The sequence below is a fragment of the Heteronotia binoei genome, chromosome 2, assembly GCF_032191835.1.
Source record: "Heteronotia binoei isolate CCM8104 ecotype False Entrance Well chromosome 2, APGP_CSIRO_Hbin_v1, whole genome shotgun sequence".
Taxonomy (NCBI): domain Eukaryota; kingdom Metazoa; phylum Chordata; class Lepidosauria; order Squamata; family Gekkonidae; genus Heteronotia; species Heteronotia binoei.
This window is the reverse complement of record NC_083224.1, coordinates 17,375,423-17,398,849: the sequence shown is the minus strand read 5'-3', so window position 1 is coordinate 17,398,849 and position 23,427 is coordinate 17,375,423. Positions and strand designations below refer to the sequence as shown.

Below are 23,427 nucleotides of genomic sequence, written 5' to 3'. Positions count from 1 at the left end.
GTTGTAGTATGTCTTTTCTCGTTAAGGGGGCCTCCTCGCTACTCTGTTGGTCCTTCCCAGGAGGGGTCTGTCCCGTAGACATTATGTTTATTAAAGCTGAAGTGTCTTCCCGCCCCGGAGAGGAGTTTGGGGGGAAAAATGTTCTTACCGATGGGGAAGCCTCTAGAACCGCCTTCGGTTTGGATTTCGGCATTTCTTTAGCCGTCCCTTTTGTTTTTAGCAATTTTCCCATTTGGGACTGTCTTTTTTGTCTTCTTTTGTCTGCGACTTAGCGATCGGGCCGGGTTTTCCGCTGGGACGGGAGAGGAGCCGATCTAAAACGCGTCCGCCATTGTTTGGCGACGCTCCGCCCCCCGACTTGAGCATTTTCAATGCAGCTCTTCATTCCAATGAGGCATAGTCAGGGCATGTGTCCTGTGACATGGCAGAGTCAGCAAGGCTTCTCTCTGGTCTATGGCTTCATTATCATCTCTTGCCATCTGGTGTCAGGTCATATTCCAAATCCCATGATGGAACACACTCCCTGAAACCCTCTAACAGATTATGACAGCGTTTTCCCCTTCCCATTTGGTGGACCTCAGGAAGAGCTAATTCTCACATTCCTGAATCCGGCCTTGAAGGATACGGATGGTGTAGGCGGGGAGGCCCCGTAACAGACACATGCGAGTGGGAGCAGGCCCACTAGGATTCACATTCAGTTCCCTGAAAGCCTTCAGAACCCTCAGTGATTATTTGGGGCTCCTTGTTTTTCAGTATCGGGGATAAACCTGAATTTCTCAGCTCAGTCCTTTTGTAGATCTGGTCGGTTATACGTACGCCCATGCTTCTGTCTTCCTGGGTTCTAGGAGAGTCATCAAAACTCACTCACTACGAGGGATGGATCTGACATAAACATCACTTTGTCGCTGCAGGCTGTGCATATTGTAAAATATAACATGAGGTATCAGAGATATAAAGTTTATAAAGTTGATTACAGATGCTGAATGGCCATAGCAGGTCAATCACAATAGTGAGCTTGACTAGATTAGGTGTGATATGTAGAGGGGTAATGTGTGTTGGAGATACCAGTATTGCTACTGAGATAGGAAACCAAGGTCTCAGTTTGGTCCAGGAGGACACAAAGAATAAATAGACATACCTCTGAAATTAGAGACCACAACATTCAAAAACTAGTGGGGGAACATTTAACTTCCGACACATTCAGTTGCTGACGTAAGATTAGCAGTTCTCTTACAAAGGAATTTAAACGGCATATTGTCAAGGTGTCCCTTGCCATGAGCACTTCCATGTTGGTTCAGATTCTTGTAACACAGAGACATTTGATGACACGTATCATAAAAGCAGCAAGAATTTTGGTTGCACAACATTGGAAGCAGCAGGAAATACCGTAAAAACAAGATTTAATAGACAAGATCCTAGAGAGTGCGGAAGTGGACACACCTTCATCTTTTCTGAAGAGCAAAGATGTAAAAGATATAAAACATATCTGGAAACCTTTTTACGACTGGTTGAACGTTTCGCTCTAAATTTTTATATTATAAAAGTTGCATGTTGTTTTTTATCCCCACATTTGTAAAAGTTCACGTGTGAATTAGCAGATTACTTAAAGCAAACTTTTAGCCTATAAATTTGATTATGTAAATAATGGAATAATATTTTGCATATTAATGGTGCAGAAAATAATATGATTAAGTTCCCTCCCTTTCTCCCCTTTTTCTTTTCTTTTCTGTATCCCCTATTCCTTTTTATTAACAAACAATCAAATATATTGAAACGGATTCTTGTAACATTAGGCACTGTAGTTGCAGAAGCAGTCACCTAAATCGTCACGTATTGTGTCTGTGAAACTTACATGTATCCTTTTTTCATCCTGAGGTATGTGGTACGCTTGGGTCTTCAAAGTTGCTACTCTCAGAGACTATAGCTTGGCTGCAGCTGGTTCTAAGTGGAACGTGAAAGGGGGGGCAGAAGGGGTGCTGCTTCATTAGTAGGAAAAGGGCACTTTTGACTCAATAAATAACAGTCTGAACCAACCAATATATCTGTCTGTACCTGGTTTACCAGTTTTATCCAGACCTAGTCTTGCCTGTAACAGCTTTGTTATATCAATAAAGATTTCTATGATTAAATCAACATAGAGCACATCATTAATGAAGACTGTGCAGCACTTGACACACCTTAGAAAGAGAGACTGCTGAATTGCAACAGATAATGAAACGCCATGCATCCTCCAGGACTGAATTGAGACTTAGGTTTCCTGTCTCATTACCAACGCCTGCTATTGTCATTTGGCATCTGAAATCCCTCCATTTCCCCAAGATATAAGGACCAATGGACACATCTTCTAACTCTATTTGAAGTGAGCAGTGACACAAGAAAGCTCATGCTTTGCGACAAATCTTCTTAGGTGCTACTGGACTCTTGCTCCTTTCTTCTAATAAAGATTACAACCTATACTCTTAGGCTTCTTTTTTCTTGCACCTGCTGAGATGGCCTTGGGTCAGCCATAGCTTTCATAGAGGCTGTCCTTGAAAGGGCAGCTGCTGTAAAAGCACTCTCAGCCCCAACTACCTCACAGGATGTTTGTTGTGTGTGTGGAGGGGGGGAGGTAGAGGAGATTGTGACCGCTCTGAGACTCTGAGATTCAGAGTATAGGGCAGGATATAAATCTAAAATCTTCTTCTTCTTCTTTGTCTGTTTAAACTGGAGAGGGAATCAAAAGTACATTCTCAACTTACAGATACAGACCTAACCAGCACACGCAATATTGCTACAGCACAACTGTGGGAGAGGTGGAAGAGAAGATTTGGATGCAGTAATTCAGAGAAAGAGAGATGAGTTATCAAAGACTCCTAAATAAAGGAAACACTGTAAGGCTGATCATTCAGTATGTATATTAAGTAAAAAATAATATTGTTAATTGGGTTGCAGTCCAAGCTCTGCTCACGACCTGAGTTCGATCCCAGTGGAAGCTGGGTTTAGGTAATAATGATAATAATAATACTTTTTATTTATATCCCACCCTCCCCGCAAAGCAGGCTCAGGGCGGCTCACAACATGTAAATACAATGTACAGTAAAACCAAGTAAAACCATATACAATAATTACAATTTCAATTATAAAATCATCCTTAAAATCATTAAAACTTGCATAAGATTAACATTATGGTGCTATAGTTAAGTTCTTCCATAAAATTCAGTGACTAAAACGTAAAACATATCCAAGAGGACTTTTTTGGCTCAGTATTAAGTGAAGGCTATTTTAAAGAGGTGGGTCTTGCAGGCCCTGCGGAATTGGTCTAAACATCGCAGGGCCCGTACCTCCTCCGGGAGTTGGTTCCACAGTAGGGGAGCTGCTATGGAGAAGGCCCGATCCCGGGTGGTCTTCAATCTGGCCTCCCTTGGCCCAGGGATATTCAGCTGGTTCTTTCTAGCTGACCTCAGCGCTCTCTGGAGTTCATACAGGGAGGTAGCTGGCTCAAGGTTGACTCAGCCTTCCATCCTTCCGAGGTCGGTAAAATGAGTACCCGGCTTGCTGGAGGGAAAGTGTAGATGACTGGGAAAGGCAATGGAAAACCACCCTGTAAAATCTGCTATGAAACCATCATGATGCAACGTCACCTCAGAGTCGGAAATGACTGGTGCTTGCACAGGGGACTACCTTTATGTTCTTTCTAAAGTTAATATCTCTGGTACCTGGCATTACACTGTAGGGCAAACATGGCCCAACAAAGTGACATTTCTGTCAGATCACTGTAAAAAAATCAGTTCACCTCCCTTAGGCTAATAAGTGACATGGTTTTCCCCCCTTGTGGGTTCTTAGATGATGTTGAAGATAACCACAATGAATGAATCTCTTTCTACTCCAAAACTTTATGCCCTGTGTGGATTCTTCGATGTTTTTGAAGATTGCTCCAGTTACTAAATCTCTTTCCACACTCTGAGCATTCAAAAGGCTTCTCCCCTGTGTGGGTTCTTAGATGACGTTGAAGATTGCTATTATGACTAAATCTTTTTCCACACTCTGAGCATTCAAAACGCTTCTCCCCAGTGTGCGTTCTTAAATGACTTTGATGATGGTTGCTGCGGCGGAATCTCTTCCCACACTCTGAGCATTCAAAAGGCTTCTCCCCCGTGTGGGTTCTTAGATGATCTTGAAGGCTGCCATTCTGACTGAACCTCTTCCCACAGTCTGAGCATTCAAAAGGCTTCTCCCCTGTGTGGGTTCTTAGATGACGTTGAAGATCGCTATTATAACTGAATCTTTTTCCACACTCTGAGCATTCAAAAGGCTTCTCCCCAGTGTGGGTTCTTAAATGACTTTTATGTTTGTTGCTGCAGCTGAATCTCTTCCCACACTCTGAGCATTCAAAAGGCTTCTCCCCAGCGTGGGTTCTTAAATGACTTTGATAATTGTTACTGCAGCTGAATCTCTTCCCACACTCTGAGCATTCAAAAGGCTTCTCCCCTGTGTGGCTTCTTAGATGATGTTGAAGGCTGCCACTCTGACTGAACCTCTTCCCACAGTCTGAGCATTCAAAAGGCTTCTCCCCCGTGTGGGTTCTTAGATGACTTTGAAGATGGCCACTTTGTCTGAACCTCTTCCCACAGTCTGAGCATTCAAAAGGCTTCTCCCCTGTGTGGGTTCTTAAATGACTTTGATGATTGTTACTGCAGCTGAATCTCTTCCCACACTCTGAGCATTCAAAAGGCTTCTCCCCTGTGTGGGTTCTTAGATGATGCTGAAGGCTGCCACTCCGACTGAACCTCTTCCCACAGTCTGAGCATTCAAAAGGCTTCTCCCCCGTGTGGGTTCTTAGATGACTTTGAAGATGGCCACTGTGTCTGAACCTCTTCCCACAGTCTGAGCATTCAAAAGGCTTCTCCCCTGTGTGGGTTCTTAGATGACGTTGAAGAGCGCTATTATGACTGAATCTTTTACCACACTCTGAGCATTCAAAAGGCTTCTCCCCACTGTGGGTTCTTAAATGACTTTGATGATTGTTGCTGCAGCTGAATCTCTTCCCACACTCTGAGCATTCAAAAGGCTTCTCCCCCGTGTGGGTTCTTAGATGATGTTGAAGGCTGCCACTCTGACTGAACCTCTTCCCACACTTTGAGCATTTAAAATGCTTCTCCCCTGTGTGGGTTCTTAGATGACGTTGAAGATCGCTATTCTGACTGAATCTCCTCCCACATTCTGAGCATTCAAAAGGCTTCTCCCCCGTGTGGGTTCTTAAATGACTTTGAAGATGGCCACTGTGACTGAACCTCTTCCCACAGTCTGAGCATTTGAAAGGCTTCTCCCCCGTGTGTGTTCTCTGATGCTGTTGAAGAATGCAGCTTTGACTGAATTTCTTCCCATACATTGCGTGTTCAAAATGTTTCTCCGCTCTGTGGATCCTTTGGTGCACAAGGAGTTGCGATTTGTATCTGAAGTACTTTCCACACCGAAAGCATTTACATGCCTTCACTATACTGTACTTTGAAAAATGTATATTATATTGGGTTTGATTTGAGAAGTTCATTCCACACTCCATGCACTTGTAAGTTTTCTCCAAACTGTGAATTACTTCTTGCAAATCCCCCCCTTGGCAAGGAATGGATTTATTCCTCTTCTTCACTCTGCACCTGACTTTCTGCCTCTGAGACTTGCTTTGTATCCTGATGTTTCTTCTCACATCTTCATTCTTGACATCCTCTGGTGAAACATGATGCAGTTCCTCATCCTCCTCATTCCTCTGATCACCTCCTGCTGGAATAAAGAGAGAGATCTCCTGTTAGAATCCACACAAAGAGGTCTGATGTGCTCCGGAAGTTTCACCCATGCTCCACATATTTCAGTGTCGTCCTCCTGTTTTACAGTGAAGCGTACAACTGAGTATACACTATGAAAGTACATTAAGCTTCCTGCATCAGAGATGCTTGGTTGGGACTATTAGCCATTTTTAGAGGCCCCCATCTGTGTGACTTCTTTGATTAGAAGGAAGGGCTGTTTTATGAGGGAAGCTATTTCTGTACTTCAAGTTATTACACAATTGCTCTCTTATGGTAATTCACATCTGCCCAATGACATTCATTCTCTGACTGAAGGTCTTAGCAAATGCCTCACTGTCTTTTCCCTTTTCATTGCAGTGGATTCTCTGGTTCACATAGAAGCCTCTGTTCCTTCTTTTGCTGACTGACCTTTCTTAATGGACTGGGGTTTCAGGGAGGACCCCTCTTTGGCAAGGAATGGGCTTATCCCTCCTCTTACCTGCGTGGCTTTCCTCCTGCCTCTGTGGTCCATCTCCAGAGTTTTCTTCAGCATCTTCATTCTTGACTATTCCCAAAGAGAGCCCCTGGAATTCCCAAGCAGTCTCCTCTACATCTGCTGAAATCAGGAAAGAGTTTCAATCAGCACCCATGCAAGAAGCCAAGCCACCAGTCAGGCACTCCTCACTCCTGGGTCTCCATTTCTTTTAGAAGACCTTCTTTCCTACCAAACTGAGCTGCTGTTCACACCTTATCCCTGCCAGGCCCTCCAGTAGAGCTGTTTTGATATTCTGCCCATCCCTCCTCTCCCCAAATGTATTTTAAGGGGGAAGATGACAAAGAATGATTCCCCGCTGCTCCCATTAGACTTGCTGTGCAGCTCTTTTGACTCTCTGCTCTTGACAATGAAATACAAGAAGTTCTCACAATATCTAATCGTTCAAGTGCACTGAGAGTTTCCTTCCAGTTGTGAAGCGAACAAAGAGGAGCTGGTTTCCAGCCTCCCCCAAATAAACCTGTGGTGGAAAAATTGGCTCTTTATGAAACACTTACTGACTAAAAGCCCCAGGATGCTTTGCAGAACACAGCTGCCTGGGCATTGTAAGTTAGGAGATTAAAGGTCGAATAAAGCCATTTAGATGGGAGGGAAAATAGAAAGGGGCATTATTGGCATCAGAGTTGTTTATTAACATCTTCTCTCTGGATATACCAGTAAACCAGAGGGCGGTGCAGCGACTGGGGCACCAGAAACTCTGGGGCCACCCCTGGGTTTACTTGGTGAGACCCTGGTAAGACGCATTTGAACATAAGAACATAAGAGAAGCCATGTTAGATCAGGCCAATGGCCCATCCAGTCCAACACTCTGTGTCACACAGTGGCCAAAAAATATTTTTTATATATATATACATACACACACACACACACACACACACACTGTGGCTAATAGCCACTGATGTACCTGTGCTCCATATTTTTATCTAACCCCCACTTGAAGGTGGCTATGCTTGTGGCTGCCACCACCTCCAGTGAATTCCACATGTTAATCACCCTTTGGGTGAAGAAGTACTTCCTTTTTCCGTTTTAACCTGTCTGCTCAGCAATATTTGGGACATGGAACATGGGAAGGCTGAGGGGGTCAGTGGGGCAGTGCCTCTCAGCCCCGCCTCGGCCTCATGCCATGAGACCCTCTCTGGCTTTGATGATGGCCACAACACTGGCCTCAGCTGCCGCTGGATCACGGGGGTGGATTGCATCGCTATACTTGGCTCTGCTGAACATCACTTTTATGGCCACCCCAACTTCTTCAGGTTCATGCATCAAGCCCATGGCAGCAGTTTGCACCTTTAGTTCCCATGAAAGATACTTACCCAGAAAAGCCACACTCCCACAGCTCTCCAGCATGACTTCTCTGTAAAGGGCTTTTTGGTCCAGATCCAGCAGGCCCCACTCCGCCACGGAGAAATTCACGGCCACCTCCTCAAAGGAAAATGGAGACTGAAAGAAGAAGCAGATTCTCTCATCACGGATCGTTATTATTATTATTAATTATTTGTTTATATTCCGCCCATTCCCCCATTGGGGGCTCAGAGCGGAGTACAGCGAATAGAAACAAAATCACAATAAAATCATAATAAAACCAATTACAACATTCATCCAAGTGCAGCAAGATAATTCAGCAAAGTGACATGACAGCCAGGTGGTAGAGCACAAAATAGTACCACAATACAGCATCACAGTACAGTAGCGCAGTAGAAGGGAGGCCAATCAATTGATAGATGCCCACTGCATCATCCAAAGACCTAGCGGAACAGCACCCTACGTAAGGCCAGCAAGCCAGGTAGGGCCCGGATCTCCATAGGGAGCTGATTCCACCAGGTCGGGGCCAGGACCAAAAAAGCCCTGGCCCTGGTAGAGCAGGGAATTGACACTCTCGACGGGGAGTTTGTGAGGGTGCAGGATGCAGAGCTCAGTGTGCGTAAAGGCTGGGCTCTTCAGAGCCTCTCTTCCTCAGGCAGCAGGAGGAAAAGCTTCCCTGAGAAAGAACTGAGGGCCCTGACTATCCCCCGTTCTCCCCCTCCCCCTACCTGGATCAGAGGCTGAGGAGGCGTTTCCACTTCTCTGCAAAGAAAAGGGCTCCATAACGTCTCTTCGCTGCCTGCAAGGGAGACAAAACGGGAAGGAAGAATTTCAGCCTAAAATTCCTATTTTGCTGGCTTGTCTGAATCTTCCTTACGCATCCCGATTCCCAGGGTTGTCAAACCTTGTCTTCTTTACACTCTAGAAAATGTTGTAATCAAATTCAGTAAATTGTGGGAGAGGTGAAAGACAAGTCTCAGGTAGCTATGAACCTCAGGTGGTTATGACCGCTGCTAGTACATGATTTTAGACTTTTGTGAGGCTTGAAATGTGCCCTGTGAGCCCTGGAGCTCCAATGGCTTCAGTATCCCTGCTAGATCAGACCAAAAGCCCAGGCATGACATCCTCCCGCCTCCTGGGCCTTCTTCCTGGAGTCCAGACTGGCAGGAAGAAAGCAGGTGACCAGAAACTATGTGACATGACACATCCAGTCCTAAACCCATGTGGTTTCAGCACATCAGCTGAAACTCTAGGGGGCTGCCAGTGTTTTCTAGAGCGTCTGCTGACAGTCTGACGTAACATTCAGGTATTTTGCTGGATGAGGCATGAAAATGACAAACAATATGGACTGCCGGTATTACAATATGTACAATGAACACAAATCCGAATCCGACACTAGGCAATATATAAAGGAAATAAAAGTCTCACGTAGATATTTTCTTAGCCCAAGTTCTCCAAACGAAGACCCAGGTACTTTAATTTCTCTGTTTCAGTTTCTTAATATAAACCTTTCACAGTGGTTAGGCTATCAGTGATGTTCCCATTCGCATCACTGTTTATGTTCATTCTATTTTTTGTTTCTTTTCTTTTTACTCCTGGACGTCAAGGAAATTATTTATGTCAATTCTGTTATTGATTAATCAATTATTGATTAATCTTCTATTCCTTATTCTGAGCTACTTAGTGGAATCACACTACAGAGTTGGATTTGGATCTGTGTTAATAGTACACGTAGAAATGGCATCATGTCCAGCCCATGCTCCACCCGCAAACCTCACAGGGGGACCAGGCCATGGCCCGGCATCCCTAATCCAGTGTCCTCTGAGTGTTGCCACCCAGATGCCCCTGAAAAGCATTAAAACTGGACACACAGCCCCAATTACTGGCCTGTGGCAATGGGTTTTTCTAGATTTGCTGCCCCAGAACAAGGGGGGGGGGGTCTGTGTGTCTAAAGCTCCATCAAGTCACAGATGACTTATACTGACTCCAGTTATTCCAGGCAAGAGACATTCAGAGGTGGTGTGCCATTGCCTGCCTCTGCACAGCAGCCCTGAATTTCTTTGGTGGTCTCCCAATCCTAAAACTAACCAGGGCTGACCATTCTTAGCTTCTGAGATCTGATGACCTTGGGGAGTCTGGGCCATGCTGGTCAGGGGAACATGGAAGTTCCCTTTATTCACCTTGGCATTTAGCTGACCCCAGATTTGTTTTCCTTTTCTGTTTTTGAGCCACCTTGAGTCTTTCTAGCGGAAGGAAGGTGAGATATGCATATTTCTATTGATGAAAAGAAGCATCAAATTCCCTTCCATGAATCTGTATGCTCCCCCTTAAAGTGTAGAAGTCATCACGACATCCTATCCATTCTACGCAGTCTTCAGAAGTATTTCCCTTTTCTCCTCTCCTGAACCCTCTGCCCAGCAACTTCATCACATGCTCCAATCCCCTCTGGGCAGGAGGCCTCCTTACCACTTGACGGGGCATCTTGGGCACGCTCCTGGGCCTGCGCCCTCTGGCCTTCCTCTGACGGAGCTCCTTCCGCCTCAGAGAAGCTTCTTTCCACCTTCACGGGTCCCCCCCACATCTGGAACAACAGCAAGGGAAAAACAGAGGGGTTTCCAGTTGGCAGACTGGGGTGTATTTTATCTCCCCGTCTCTTAAATCTTCATGCAGAACACATCATAAGGAAAGCTGCATTAGATGTAGATGAAGGTGGAGTGGAAAAGGGCGGAAGGAACATCAACAGTTTGAGATATGGAGATGGCACCACTGTCAGGTCCTGCATGTTCTTCACCAATCATCTCAGAAAGGCGTTTATTGAATAAGCAAAGACGTTACAGAAGAAGAAGAAGAAGAAGATATTGGATTTATATCCCGCCCTCCACTCCGAAGAGTCTCAGAGCGGCTCACAATCTCCTTTACCTTCCTCCCCCACAACAGACACCCTGTGAGGTGGGTGGGGCTGGAGAGGGCTCTCACAACAGCTGCCCTTTCAAGGACAACCTTTGCCAGAGCTATGGCTGACCCAAGGCCATGCTAGCAGGTGCAAGTGGAGGAGTGGGGAATCAAACCCGGTTCTCCCAGATAAGAGTCCGCACACTTAACCACTACACCAAACACTTAACCACTACACTTAACCACTACACCAAACTGGCCCAAGGCCATGCAAGCAGGTCTTGTTGAAACTGAAGCCCACGGCCCCTGCTCATACAGCTATACATTGGGTCCATTCTTTACATGGTTTCAAAGCTAAAGCACCAAAATCTACCAACTGCATCCCCCCAATAAGCAATCCAAGCCCCCTAATCAAGCAGAAACAAAACCACGAGAGTCTCTGTGAACCAGATAACGCAGGTGACCTTGGAGGCCCTCTGTGACTAGTTCTCAGGGAGGAAATGGATACAGATATACTGCAGATAAAACAGGTCAGTAGGTGAGAGCATAGCAATAGCAGTCAAGCAGGACTCAAAGGTTATTGCAGGTGACATACAAGCATAACTGTTTCCCCCACCGATTCATGGCAAGAGGCACTCTTGACAACCACATTATTGGCAGAAAGTAGTGAAGACTTGGAATATTTACTAAGGAAGGGTAAAGCAGAAAATGCTGAAGTAAGCTTACAGCGGAACAAGGGGCAAAAATAATGACTAGTGGAGGATTACAGAAATTTAAGGTTGATGAAGAAGTGTAAGGATGTGTCACTGGAGCAAGTTAATTTGTGCCACTGTATTCCCCATTACTTTGTGTGGGTGTGAGAGTTGGACAAGGAAGGAAGCTGACAGGAAGAAAGTTGATGCTTTGTGGTGTTGGAGGAGAGAGTTTCTACAGATATCATGGACCACCAAAAGGACAAATAAATGGGTTCTAGATCAAATCAAGACTCAGCTCCCCCTAGAAGCTAAAATGACTCAAATGAGATATTTGGTGACATTATGAAAAGACAGGAGTCACCGAGAGAGGCAAAAATTCTAAGGAAAGCTCAAGGCAGCAGGAAAAGAGGAAGGCCAAACACAGGATGGACTGACTCAGTCAAGGAAGCCACAAAGGCCCTCAGTCTGCAAGACCTGAGCAAGGCTGTTAAAGAGAGGACGTTCCCAGGATTGTCACAATGGAAGTGGCTTGACCCACACAGTAATAGCTGGCAGGAGAAGCTCATTGCTTGAGTGGAGTGACTGAAAGCCCCTCACCTGCTGTGCCTGCCTCTTCTCCTCTGCCTCACTCAGGAGGAAACCTTCAGCCAGGGCCACTGCCTGGGAACTGGTCTCTGGCCCGCATCCTCTCACCCAGCCCTGCACTTCCTGCGGCAGGATGGCCAGGAACTGCTCCAGGATCACCAGGTCCATCATCTCCTTCTTGGTGTGCCTCTCTGGCTCCAGCCAGTCCTTACAAAGTCCGTGGAGCTGGCTGCAAACCACTCGGGGCCCATCAGCCTCCTGGTAACAGAACTGCCGGAAGCATCGGCTGCGTTCATCTGTGGTCACAGGGTCTTGAACCATGATCTCTCTCCCCCAAAATTCAGCACCACTCCCTGCTTGGAGGGGATGGAGACCTTTCCTTGGTATCTTCCCAGTTCCAAGCCCTTCGGGGTCCTTCTCTTCCATCTCCTTCCCCTTTCTCTTGGGTTGCCTCTGACTCCGGAAAGACACTCTCATTCACTTGGCTGTGAAAAGGCAGAGGGAAAGATATCAGAAAGGCAGGAAGAAAAGAAAACAGAGTTACATCACTGTCCCTGGTGAAGAATCACCTAAGGATTACCACAGTGCATCAGAAGGAGAGTCCTTGTATTTTGTTGTTGAGGATCAATGTCACTGCGGTATATTACATATCAAGCTTTTAAAGATATACCTCTTTGGTCCTTCAGGCCACAAAACCACCAATACTTACTTATTAAATGATCTGTTGTCGATCTTATGAGCTTAGGTATCTATTTCTGGAATTAGGAATGCGGGGAGAATAGAGGGGTATAAGTCAGGTAATGAAGAAATGAAAATTAATTTATTTGCGGATGATATCATAGTAATTATGTCTAACCCCAAAGACGGAGTTAAAGAGATTAAGATAATTTTAGATGATTTTGAAAAGTGTTCAGGGCTCGGAGTGAATATGGCAAAATCAGAAATTCTATACCTTAATGTTAATAGAGAGGAAAAACAGGAAATAAATAGGATTACGAATATAGGAATGGGAGCCAAGAGACTTAAATACCTAGGGATAGTCTTGCAAAAAAATATGGACAAAATGATAAAGGAGAACTATGGTAAAATATGGAAGAAAACAGAGAGAGATATGAATAAATGGAATCATAAAATACTAGGGATATCAACTAGAATAAGATCTCTTAAAATGTTCTTGATACCAAAGTTAATGTATTTATTCCAAACGTTGCCTTTAGGTTTGAGGAAAAATCAAATTGAACAATGGAATAAAGCAATCAAAGTGTGGATTTTTAATAATAAAAACTGTAGGTTTCATAAGAGAATTCTATACAACCTTAAATCAGAATTAGGTTGGGGAATCCCAGATTTAAGTAAATATTATGAGGCCTTCCAACTAAGAGCGTTACTAGATCTGAGTGAGGATAAGGTACAGAAGTGGATTAATTTCGAGAATGCAGTCAACAGTGGTATTGGAAGATTTGGAATTTTTTCCACAGTGTCGACAAAAGATCTAAAATTAGCTATAGGGCCCAGAAGAGTAGCATTAGAAACCTGGATGAAATGGTACCCACAGTGGCTAGGAAAGGTTTCAAGGTGGAGCCCCCTGGAAGCTATTGTTAAGGAGGTGCATGCTACAAAATGGTGGGAAAGGCTTAAAAACAAAGGCTATTTTAGAGTGGACGATATGTTTAGGGGTGGTAAACTAAAACCCTTAGAGGAAATTACAGAAGATTTAGGTAATCAATACTGGTTAAACATAGCAGGCTTGCATAAGATAGTTAAGAAGATCAGTGAAAAGGGAGAGCTTTGGTTAGACGCTCCAATGGAAGAGATATATAAAGTAATGGCCAAACAAAGGAAGGGTCTAGTGGGGTTACTATACAGAAAAATGATTTCAAATAAAGGTAAAATAATAGTACATTTACAAAAGATTTGGAGTCATGAAGGTCAGTTAACAGAGAGGTTGGCTGCGAAAATCTTGGAAGGACTAGAAGGGATTAAAGTAATCAAATTTAAAGAACTGGAATATAAATTTTTCACAAAATGGTACAAAACTCCCGCACAAATAGCCAATATATTCCCAGGAATGAGTTCCAAGTGCTGGCATTGCAAACAATTTAAGGGTTGGTTTGCACATATGTGGTGGGAGTGTGAAGAGGTTAAACCCTTTTGGGGGGAAATTATTCAATTTATTAGAAAAGTCTGTAATGTACCATTAACCATTGGCTTTAATTTGATGTTGTTAAGCACAATAGGAAGTCCGGCACTAAGTAGACCCACTCAAAACCTTGTCAAGGCAATGATACTAGCGGGGAAGGCGGTCATTGCTTTGGGGTGGAAAGATAAAAGTAAATGGTCAATAGAAATCTGGCACAGCTATTTCTTTGATTACATACAGTCTGACATCGTGGCAACAATCAACAAGGATTCCACGTGGGAAGATAAAGTCAAGGAAATCGAGACCAGATGGAACCCTTATTTAGAGTGGATCTCAGGAGAAGCAAGGAAGGACATTCAGTGGAAGATCAGGACTCTGTGCCCTTGGCTGAGGGGAAAAGACTAAGAGAAGATGGGGAGGGTTGGGTTATTTGTAATTCCAACATTCATATGTTGTAATGGTCAATTGTACAAGAGTCAATAAAACATAAAAATATTTATTTTTTTAAAAAAAGGTATCTATTTCTGGGGATCAGTCTGTCTAGTGGGTACATCTGAGGTAAACTGGAGCTCAGGACAAAGTGACCAGTAAGGCCTTAACCATTAGAGTTCACTTCTCCTTAACCACTACACCAAGCTGGCTGACCTGAGACGGTTATGAAGACTCCCACACTCTCGGCTTTCAGCAAACAAAGCAAGACTTAATTATTGAAGAGGCTTTTCAACTCTAGCAATAGGGAAGCACTGTACAAAATGCTTCAGAAAGCCACTTGGATGAATTATTGCAGTCTACATTACTGGGTCTCGTTTGCTGTAGGTTGTATCTTGCTGTGTAATTTTGCATCATTTATTGGGTCATGTTTAGAGTACTGCTTTCCTTCAACACTGTTTTTCAGATTCCTGGTTGGTTCTGGAACCCACATTCTATTTCATCGTTTACTGAATGTACTATCCTATTGATTGCATTAAGTCCCATTAAATGGTGCACTATAATTAATGTAGCTTTAGGTGAATCTCGCAGCACCTTTAAGAGCAAAACAGTTTTATTCAATCTGTCTTCGTGGAAGGCACCACAGTAGGCCTGCCAATCCCCAGGTGGGGGCAGGGGATCCCCCGGTTTGGAGACACTCTCCCCGCTTCAGGGTTGTCAGAAAGCGGGGGGGAGGGGAGGGAAATGTCTGCTGGGAACTCTATTATTCCCTATGGAGATTTATTCCCATAGAAAATCATGGAGAATTGATCTGTGGGTATCTGGGGCTCTGAGGGGGCTGTTTTTTGGGGTAGAGGCACCAAATTTTCAGTATAGCAGCCAGTGCCTCTCCCCAAAATACCCCCCAAGTTTCAAAAAGTTTGGACCAGGGGGTCCAATTCTATGAGCCCCAAAAGAAGGTGCCCCTATCCTTCATTATTTCCTATGGAAGGAAGGAATTGAAAAGGTGTCCCATCCCTTTAAGTGATGGTCAGAACTCCTTTTGGAGTTCAATTATGCTTGTCACAGCCTTGATCTTGGCTCCACCCCTAATGTCTCCTGGCTCCACCCCCAAAGTCCCCAGATATTTCTTGAATTGGACTTGGCAACTCTACACCACAGTAAGCCGCATGGAGTGGAACTCCATCAGCCTTAAGAAGAAACTCGCAGTTACAGACTGGCATTTCCTGTCTTACAAAATGCAAAAACCTTGACTAGTCTGAAGAAGCGTGCTTGCACACAAAAGCTTATACCTTGAACAAAACTTTGTGCGTCCTAAAGGTGCCACCGAGCTTAAACTTTGTTGTATCTCCCCACTCACCCCCCCCCCCCACGTCCCCGGTACTGCAGGTGAGGGGAGCACTACCGTGTGGCATTTGGGGCAGCCAGTCAGCAGGAATGAGTCCCCTCCACCGTAGCACTTTCTTCAACCCAGTCGATCTCCTGCTCCCTCTCCCCGCAATGGGTGCCTCGGAACAGATAAAATACCCACCATAAAACAGTGCAAAAGATACAAGAAACTTTAAAAATATGCAACAACGAGCAATTCCTCCCTGCTAAATTCTTTCCACCCTCCAGCAGGGCGGGATGCAGGGCGGAGGCTGGCCTGGCCTGCCCACCCCCCATGCAGACCGCCTTGCAAGACCTGGGACCACCCCCCTCCAAGGGGGCTCACAAAGGGCAACTCCCACCTGCATAGAAGAACCTCCCGTCTGGGAAGGATCTCAAGGCGCCTCCCCCCGCCTGCAAACACGGGGCGGGGTGCAAAGTCCTCCCTTCCGAGGCTGGAAGGCCTTCCTGGGAGGGACCTTCCCCGCCTCTCTCTCCCGCCCCCTCCACTCCCCCTCTCCCGCCCACAGCTCGCCTCCTTTAACCCCTTCACGGCTGCAGAGGCCAGGAAACAAGCGGGACTGGGCTCCCTTCAGCCCGGCTGGGTCAGCGACGCCTCGAATGCTGCTCGATGGGGCTGCTCGGGGGTCTCTCAGCAAAGGGAGGCTGAGAAAGTGGCTCCCAGCTCCCCCCTTGCAGCCCCAGAGAGAGGGGGAGGAGGGAGGGGAAGAGCGGCTGGCAGCAGGGAAACCGGGGCAGAGGGAAGCGAGGGGTGCCAGCCTCCCGCTTGATGCAAGTCTGTGCTTTAGAAGAGGGAAAGTGTGAAATCAGGTCTTTGAAGAAGGGAAAATGCGTTTATGAACTCTAAAGGAACTTTGCACGACAGAGTCAATTTTAAGCACTAGCACTTTAATCCCCCCCCCCCACCAGCACTGAATAATCCAGGAAGAGGAAGAAGTCTGGACTGTGACGTTTGTTGGTATGAATGAATTGCTCAAGAGTCTGTTATTGAGGGATAGTGAGTGGTAGCAGAGAGCCGTCCAAATAGGCTGATAATAATGGTCACACCGATAAGAAGAGTCTTTACACCAGTTCTTTTAGAACTATCAGTGTATTTACAAATAGTCACAGATAAGTGCAGTATAATTACAATCCAGAGCTCCAAAGTCCTACCTCAGACAATCATCAATACAGAGAGAAAAAATACCTTGGTACTTAGCACTTTTTATAGCTCAGCCCACCAATCAGCAAATATGCTGACTCACTGTGACTACAGGCATTGCCAGGCATTGCATCAGCCTGTCCTGCGATCGAAGTCACATGACCTCATCATTATGACAGTAGATGATCTAGGATGCAGTAACTTTTAAGCTACTAGTTACTGACAGGTATTAATTCCCGCCCCCCCATCAGCACTGAATAATCCATGAAGAGGAAGAAGTCTGGACTGTGATGTTAGTTGGTGTGAATGAATTGCTTAAGAGACTGCTGTACCTTTTACTTTTCTACTTGGGTGTTACATCTGATGGATTTAAAAATATTTTCAACCTTGTATAAAAGTTATATAGAGCCCTGTGGCACAGTACTGCAGTCGGAGCCCTCTGCTCAGGACCTGAGTTTGATCCCAGTGGAAGCTGGTTCAGGTAACCGGCTCCAGGTTAACTCAGCCTTCCATCCTTCCGAGGTCAGTAAAATGAGTACCCAGCTTGCTGGGGGGAAGTGTAGATGACTGGGGAAGGCAATGGCAAACCACCCTGTAAAAAGTCTGCCATGAAAACATTGTGAAAGCAACGTCACCCCAGAGCCGAAAACGACTGGTGCTTGCACAGGAGACTACCTTTTACCTTTATAAACTTTGTATGGTGAATGTATCTCATGAATATTCCACAGTAATTTTGGTGTGTTTTCTTTGTTCTGTGGTACGCATGGGTTGCTTAGCCTCCAGGTGGGGTTGGAGGATCCTCCAGGATTGCAGCTTCTCTCCAGGCTACACAGATCAGTTCCCTGGAGAACATGGAGGCTTTGTGGGGTGGGCCCCGAGGCATTGTCCTCCACTGAGTATCCTGTCTGCTCCAGGCTCCATTCCCAAATCTCCAGGAATTTCCCAGCCTGAATCTGGCAACCCTAAGAGAGAGAGACCTCATCTTCCTTCAGGCATCTGGGGGGGTTCCATTTTGCCACCTGAAGCCACAGACTTGGGGGGGGTTGTGCACGGTGGCCACAAGCAAGAGAAGAAAAGGATTTGGGTGCTTTAAGGGTGGCCTCAGGTAGGGTTGCCAACCTCCCTGTGTTGCCTGCAGATCTCCCAGAATTCCAGCTGATCCTCAGGCAACAGAAAATGGCTACTTGGCAGGGTGGTGTCGATTAGACATCGAGGGAGGTCCCAGTCCTTCCCAAACCCCTCCATCTGTACTCTCCACCCCCCACATTTCAGGTGTTTCTCACCCAGGGGTTGGGTTGCCAATTCCCCTTTAGCTGGCCAGAAGTATGCAAGCAAGAGGCAGTGCAGGAGGTTAGGAAAAGGGAGGCTGGTGAAAGTTGGATCGAGATGATTTCAAAGGGATCCTCATGAATGATTGCGGTGCAATCTGTAGCTATGGCCACAGTCTGTGACTGGACACTTAATATGGGTGACCAAATGCGAAAATTGCGAGGATGCATGAGAGTTTGTGCTTCAAAACCACATTTTTGTGCCATGGCAGTGCCATAAAGCAGTGGATCCATGATTTTTGTGGCACTGTCAATGATTATTGAACTGTGACTGGAGAGTGCATTTTGGGGGTGGACCAAATGCAAAGATTGTGAGAATCCATCAGGACCTATTGTTTGGAAATACTGTTTTCCACTGCAGCAGCAACATTGAGTGGCAGATCCATGATTTTGGAGGAATGGATCCTTGAGCTATGGACAGTATAAGCAATGAGGTAATGGATTTTACTTGGCTTGCACAAGACATTTAGAGAGAGAAACACCTTTTCCAAGCCAGCCAACGGGGTGGTGGGGGCTTCAAGAGCCAAACAATATATGTGAAAGAGCCACATGTGGCTCCCTCATCCATGCTTTGGAACCATGGGAACACCAGAAGCAGTGGATCCTTGATTCTTGCATTGACATCTGTGACTACAGACAAGATAAGTGAATTGATAAATTTGATGTGACCCGATGTAGAAATTATGCGGATCCATGAGGATCGGTTGTTTGTAACCACATTCTTGCAGCATGGTGGAGCCACAGAGTTGTGAATGTAGAGATGTCTGGGGGGGGGGGCGTCGCTGATTCATGGCGGACGTGTTTTAAACTAGCTCTGATCTCTTTCTCTCCTTACCTGCGTTAAAGACACTATGAATAGCTTCAGTCATCCCGAAAAATGAAGAGAGGTGCAAGAAGGAATTCCGGATCAGTTAAAAAGGCTGCTAAACCGGTAGAAAGTTTTTTCCCTCTACTTATAACAAAAAATCCCCAGGTGATAACGGCCCTTAAAAGAGTGGGAAAATGGTGTCCGTTACTAACTCCCCCTCGTTCTGATTCCAGTGAGGAGAATGACGGAACTCCTATTACAAAAAAAGACCTAGCTACTTTTAAAGACGAGCTTTGTATGTTCTTCACGAACTCGATGCCCAACTTATTGCAACCAGTTAACGTCAAACTTGATTCCCTTGCGGTAGAATTGAAAGAAACCTCTAAAGTGGCTGAAAATGCCACGGAGATGATTTATGCAGCACAAGATGAAATAAAGGCCCTTCAAAGCTTTGAGATAAGGGTGACGGAGAGAATTATGGAGTTAGAAAATCGTTGGCGTGAGCGAAATCTGAAAGTAAGGGGGGTCGAGGAGGGCACGGAAGATAATAAAACAATAACAAAACTAATGAATGAATAGCTTGAAAAGACTGTAGATCTTGAGGGTTTTTCACCTAATGCCTTTAGTAAAGCATATGGAATAGGGTCGAAAGCCTTTATTGGGAGAAACAAACCCAGAGATATCCTCTTGCAATTTGACTCAGTGGAGCTTCGAGATGCAGTTCTGTGGGAGGCGCGAAAATATGACTTTAAATTTAAAGGGAAAAAAGTTTTATTCCTTACTGACTTATCACTTAAGACATTAAAGAAGAGGCGTTTATTTAAAGTTGCATCTTCAAAACTCTTTGAAAAGAGAACCAGATTTCAGTGGGGTCCGGTGTCAGACATCTTGGTCTTCAAAAATAGCGCGCTTTTCCAGGCTTCAGACGGTATTACAGGCAAAGCGCTACTGACAGCTCTTAACGTTCCAATCACCCAGGAAGAGGAAGAAATGCTGATGTCTAACTCTCAACAGGAAAATTAGCCTAGTTAAAATGTTTTCATAACATTGTGCCCAATGAGGATCTTTAGACTGTAACAAATACTATATTAATCTGCTTTCGTTCCGTTATAGAGACCGGCGACAAATAAGGATTCGGGATGGATAAGAGAAGTTCCTTTATTGCCGCTGAATCTACAGGGGTGTTTATGCTGATGTGAACTTCATAAGATTTTCTTTGGTTCCAGGGTTTAAATTGAACCTGACTGATGTCAATTTTTTCCTATGATCTAAGTCATTATATTATAATCTGTTGCTTAAAATGAAATATGTATATACATATAGGATAAGCAACTTTAACTCCAATAATTAATTATAAGTACTTAGTCAAGTTTAGTGCTTAGAACAAAACTGATTATGGTTGTAGAGTTTAATAATTGGTATTCTTGTTTAAAGTAGCAAGGTCAAGTCAAATATGTCTTTCTTAGATAAGTTCTTAAAGTTAGATTTGTATGATATGAAACACAAAATGCAGTAAAGATGTTTAGTTCAGTAGTTTTATTGAGATGGGGGATAGTTTTTTGGGGGGAGAGGAGAGTGAGAAGGAGAGGGTGGGGAAATAGATGGAAGAGGGGTAGAGAAAGGGGAGGAGGGGAAGGGGAGAAGGAGGGGGAGGAAAGGGTGGGGGAGAAAAAGAAAAGAAAATTTGAGAGGGGAAAAAATAAAATAAATTAGTAATATTTATATATATATATATGCATACATATATGTGTATATATATTATTATTAATTCAAAGTTAATTTATGATAATAGGTATTTGTTTTGTAGGTAATACTTTATGGAATAATTTAATGAGCCTGCTCTTATTGATAATTATTGTAAGGAAAACAATATTACTTTTTTTTTTGTATCTACCAGAGTGATATTGAATCATTATTTCATTTATTTATTTATCTGAGATTTATATCCCGCCCTTCCCACCAGGTGGCTCAGGGCGGCTTACAACATATAAAACTAACATAAAAATATAAAATTAAGCATTAAAATTAACATTTCATAATTTATAGTTAAAAATCTAAACATTTGTTATATACATAAACGTTAAAATCAGACAGCGGTCTTAGAGCTACACTCAGTTCAAATTCAATTTCAGGTTCAGTGTTCAATATTCAGTATTCAGCATTCAGTGCCGGTTAGTTGTGGGCCACTAGGCAGAGTATAATTTTAAATACAATGTTGTACTGCATATTAAGGTGGAAAATATTTGTTTACAAATGTACAGAAGGCTTATTGTTAATGAATGAGTAATAGACCAATGAATGGACCATCAACCCAACTGTCGTTTCCTTTGTCCAACGGAACCCTTGACAAAGACTAGAAGACAGAAGAAGAGGAAGACCATCTCCTGTCAGAGCCAAGTCTTTTGTCTAATCCGGGTGATACCTAGGCCAATATGTTTATTTTGTTCTTGTAATAGACCTATTATTTTTAAAGATAATATGTATTAATTGTGAAACATTTGGTAGGTATCTTTTGATTTTCTAAGGCTGAATTCTGTTTATAGATTTTATTGACTAATCACCTGAAAGTTACACCATTTCTAAGGGCATATACATGTTCTTGTAAATATTGATTTTGTTGGAGTAATAGATTCAGTTTTGACAATCAAATATTTTTCCTAACAAGATCTTGTTTCTAGTATAGGATCTTTGTTTAAAGGGGGAAAAACAATAACAATAATGATAATATAGGAAAGGATTGATATTAATTAAAGATGGAATATAATGTAGATCAAATAAAGAATCTAATATAGCATTCTTCATACTGCTAAGAGTTATTCATAGTAAAATACAACTTGAAGATGGAGGGAAGAGTGGTTATTGTAACTAAGCTAAATTTAATAAAACGGCCCCCACAGTAATACTTGTATTTGTAATAATTTGTTAGTTAGTTATAGTTCCTTAAGGAGAGTATTTTAATTAATCTCTCCTAAGCCTCTTATTCTTTTGAGGAGTGGAACTGTGTCCCACTAGTTGAGGATTGTTATATAGTTAGTAGTTTACGAAGTTATCTTGTTTGTTAAATTTTATTAGTAAGCTTTCCTGCTAGATTGCTTACAAATAATTAGACACAAAATTAGTAATAAAAATGTCTAAACTTATTAAAATAACTTTGTGGAATTGCAGAGGGTTAGGGAAAAAATAAAATAAATTAGTAATATTTATATATATATATATGCATACATATATGTGTATATATATTATTATTAATTCTCTGTTGTCACCTTCTTAGATAAGCCCATCTAATCTTAAGTGCTCCCCACCCAGTAGTCATCTCTATTCTTCTCCCCAGCTGTCACCTTGGAGCCGCCTCAGGTCCATTTCAACCTGAAAGTTTACTCAGGTACTCCTGGACCAAACTTGGTCATTGGTCAGCCATGGCATCCAATTTGGTGCCACCAATGACCTTCCTATTGCCTACTGCAGAAGTCCAGCCCTTATGGTCACTGCAGAGCCTCCCCCTTCTCCTCCCATCCCCCGAGGGCTCAAGAGAGTCCTTATAACCTGTGGACTAGCTACCCACAGGTGTGCTTCTATCAGTATCCCACCTTCCGCTGCATAGATCCATCCCCGATTCCTGATCAGTCTCGGGTCCCTTACCCGCGCCCTCACTCGTTGCCCATTGGAGCCTTCCTCGAAGACTACAATAGGTAAATATTACCCTGTGTGTCTATCCTTTATGTTCCCCTATCTATCTAATTTCCTAGGACTGTATGTGTGATTGTATGAGCATTTTATCCTGTATGAAAGACTATATTTTTCTCAATAACTTTTAATTGGTTTTACTAAATTAGAGTCCCTATTATTTTAAGCATTACTCTCTGGATGGTTAATCTTGTATACATTGGGAAAACGATCCCTAGTGAGCCAGGTGCCCACCTGACTAATTCCCCAACCTCGTTTTGAGGGCATTTCGGCTTACAGGGGAGGCCCCGTAACAGACACATGCGAGAGGGAGCAGGCCCACTAGGATTCACATTCAGTTGCCTGATAGCCTTTGGAACCCTCAGTGATTGTTTGGGGCTCCTTGTTTTAGTATCGGGGATAAACCTGACTCTCTCAGCTCAGTTTTTTTGTAGATCCGGTCAGTTACACGTATGCCCACGCTTCCGTCTTTCTGGGTTCTAGGAGAGTCATCAAAACTCATTCGCTACGAGGGATGGCTCTGACATAAATGTCACTTTGTCAGTGCAGGCTGTGCATATTGTAAAATATAACATGAGGTATCGGAGATATAAAATTTATAAAGTTGATTTCAGATGCTGAATGGCCATAGCAGGTCAATCACAATACTGAGCTTGAATAGATTAGGTGTGATATGTAGAGGGATAATGCGTGTTGGAGATACCAGTATTGCTACTGAGACAGGA

At 43.9% G+C, this 23,427-nt stretch overlaps 1 protein-coding gene across 1 annotated transcript in view; it reads right to left on the bottom strand.

Annotated features, from left to right (window-relative positions):
• LOC132567235 (zinc finger protein 850-like) overlaps positions 1-23,427 on the bottom strand; it is a 75,901-nt gene that overhangs the window by 46,002 nt on the left and 6,472 nt on the right. The window contains exons 2-6 of the mRNA XM_060232923.1: positions 10,078-10,192; positions 8,340-8,410; positions 7,623-7,749; positions 6,256-6,372; positions 3,872-5,700 (exon numbers count right to left, since the gene is read on the bottom strand). Of these exons, the coding sequence (XP_060088906.1) occupies positions 3,872-5,700; positions 6,256-6,372; positions 7,623-7,749; positions 8,340-8,410; positions 10,078-10,192 (2,259 nt within the window). The remainder of the gene's footprint in view (positions 1-3,871; positions 5,701-6,255; positions 6,373-7,622; positions 7,750-8,339; positions 8,411-10,077; positions 10,193-23,427) is intronic.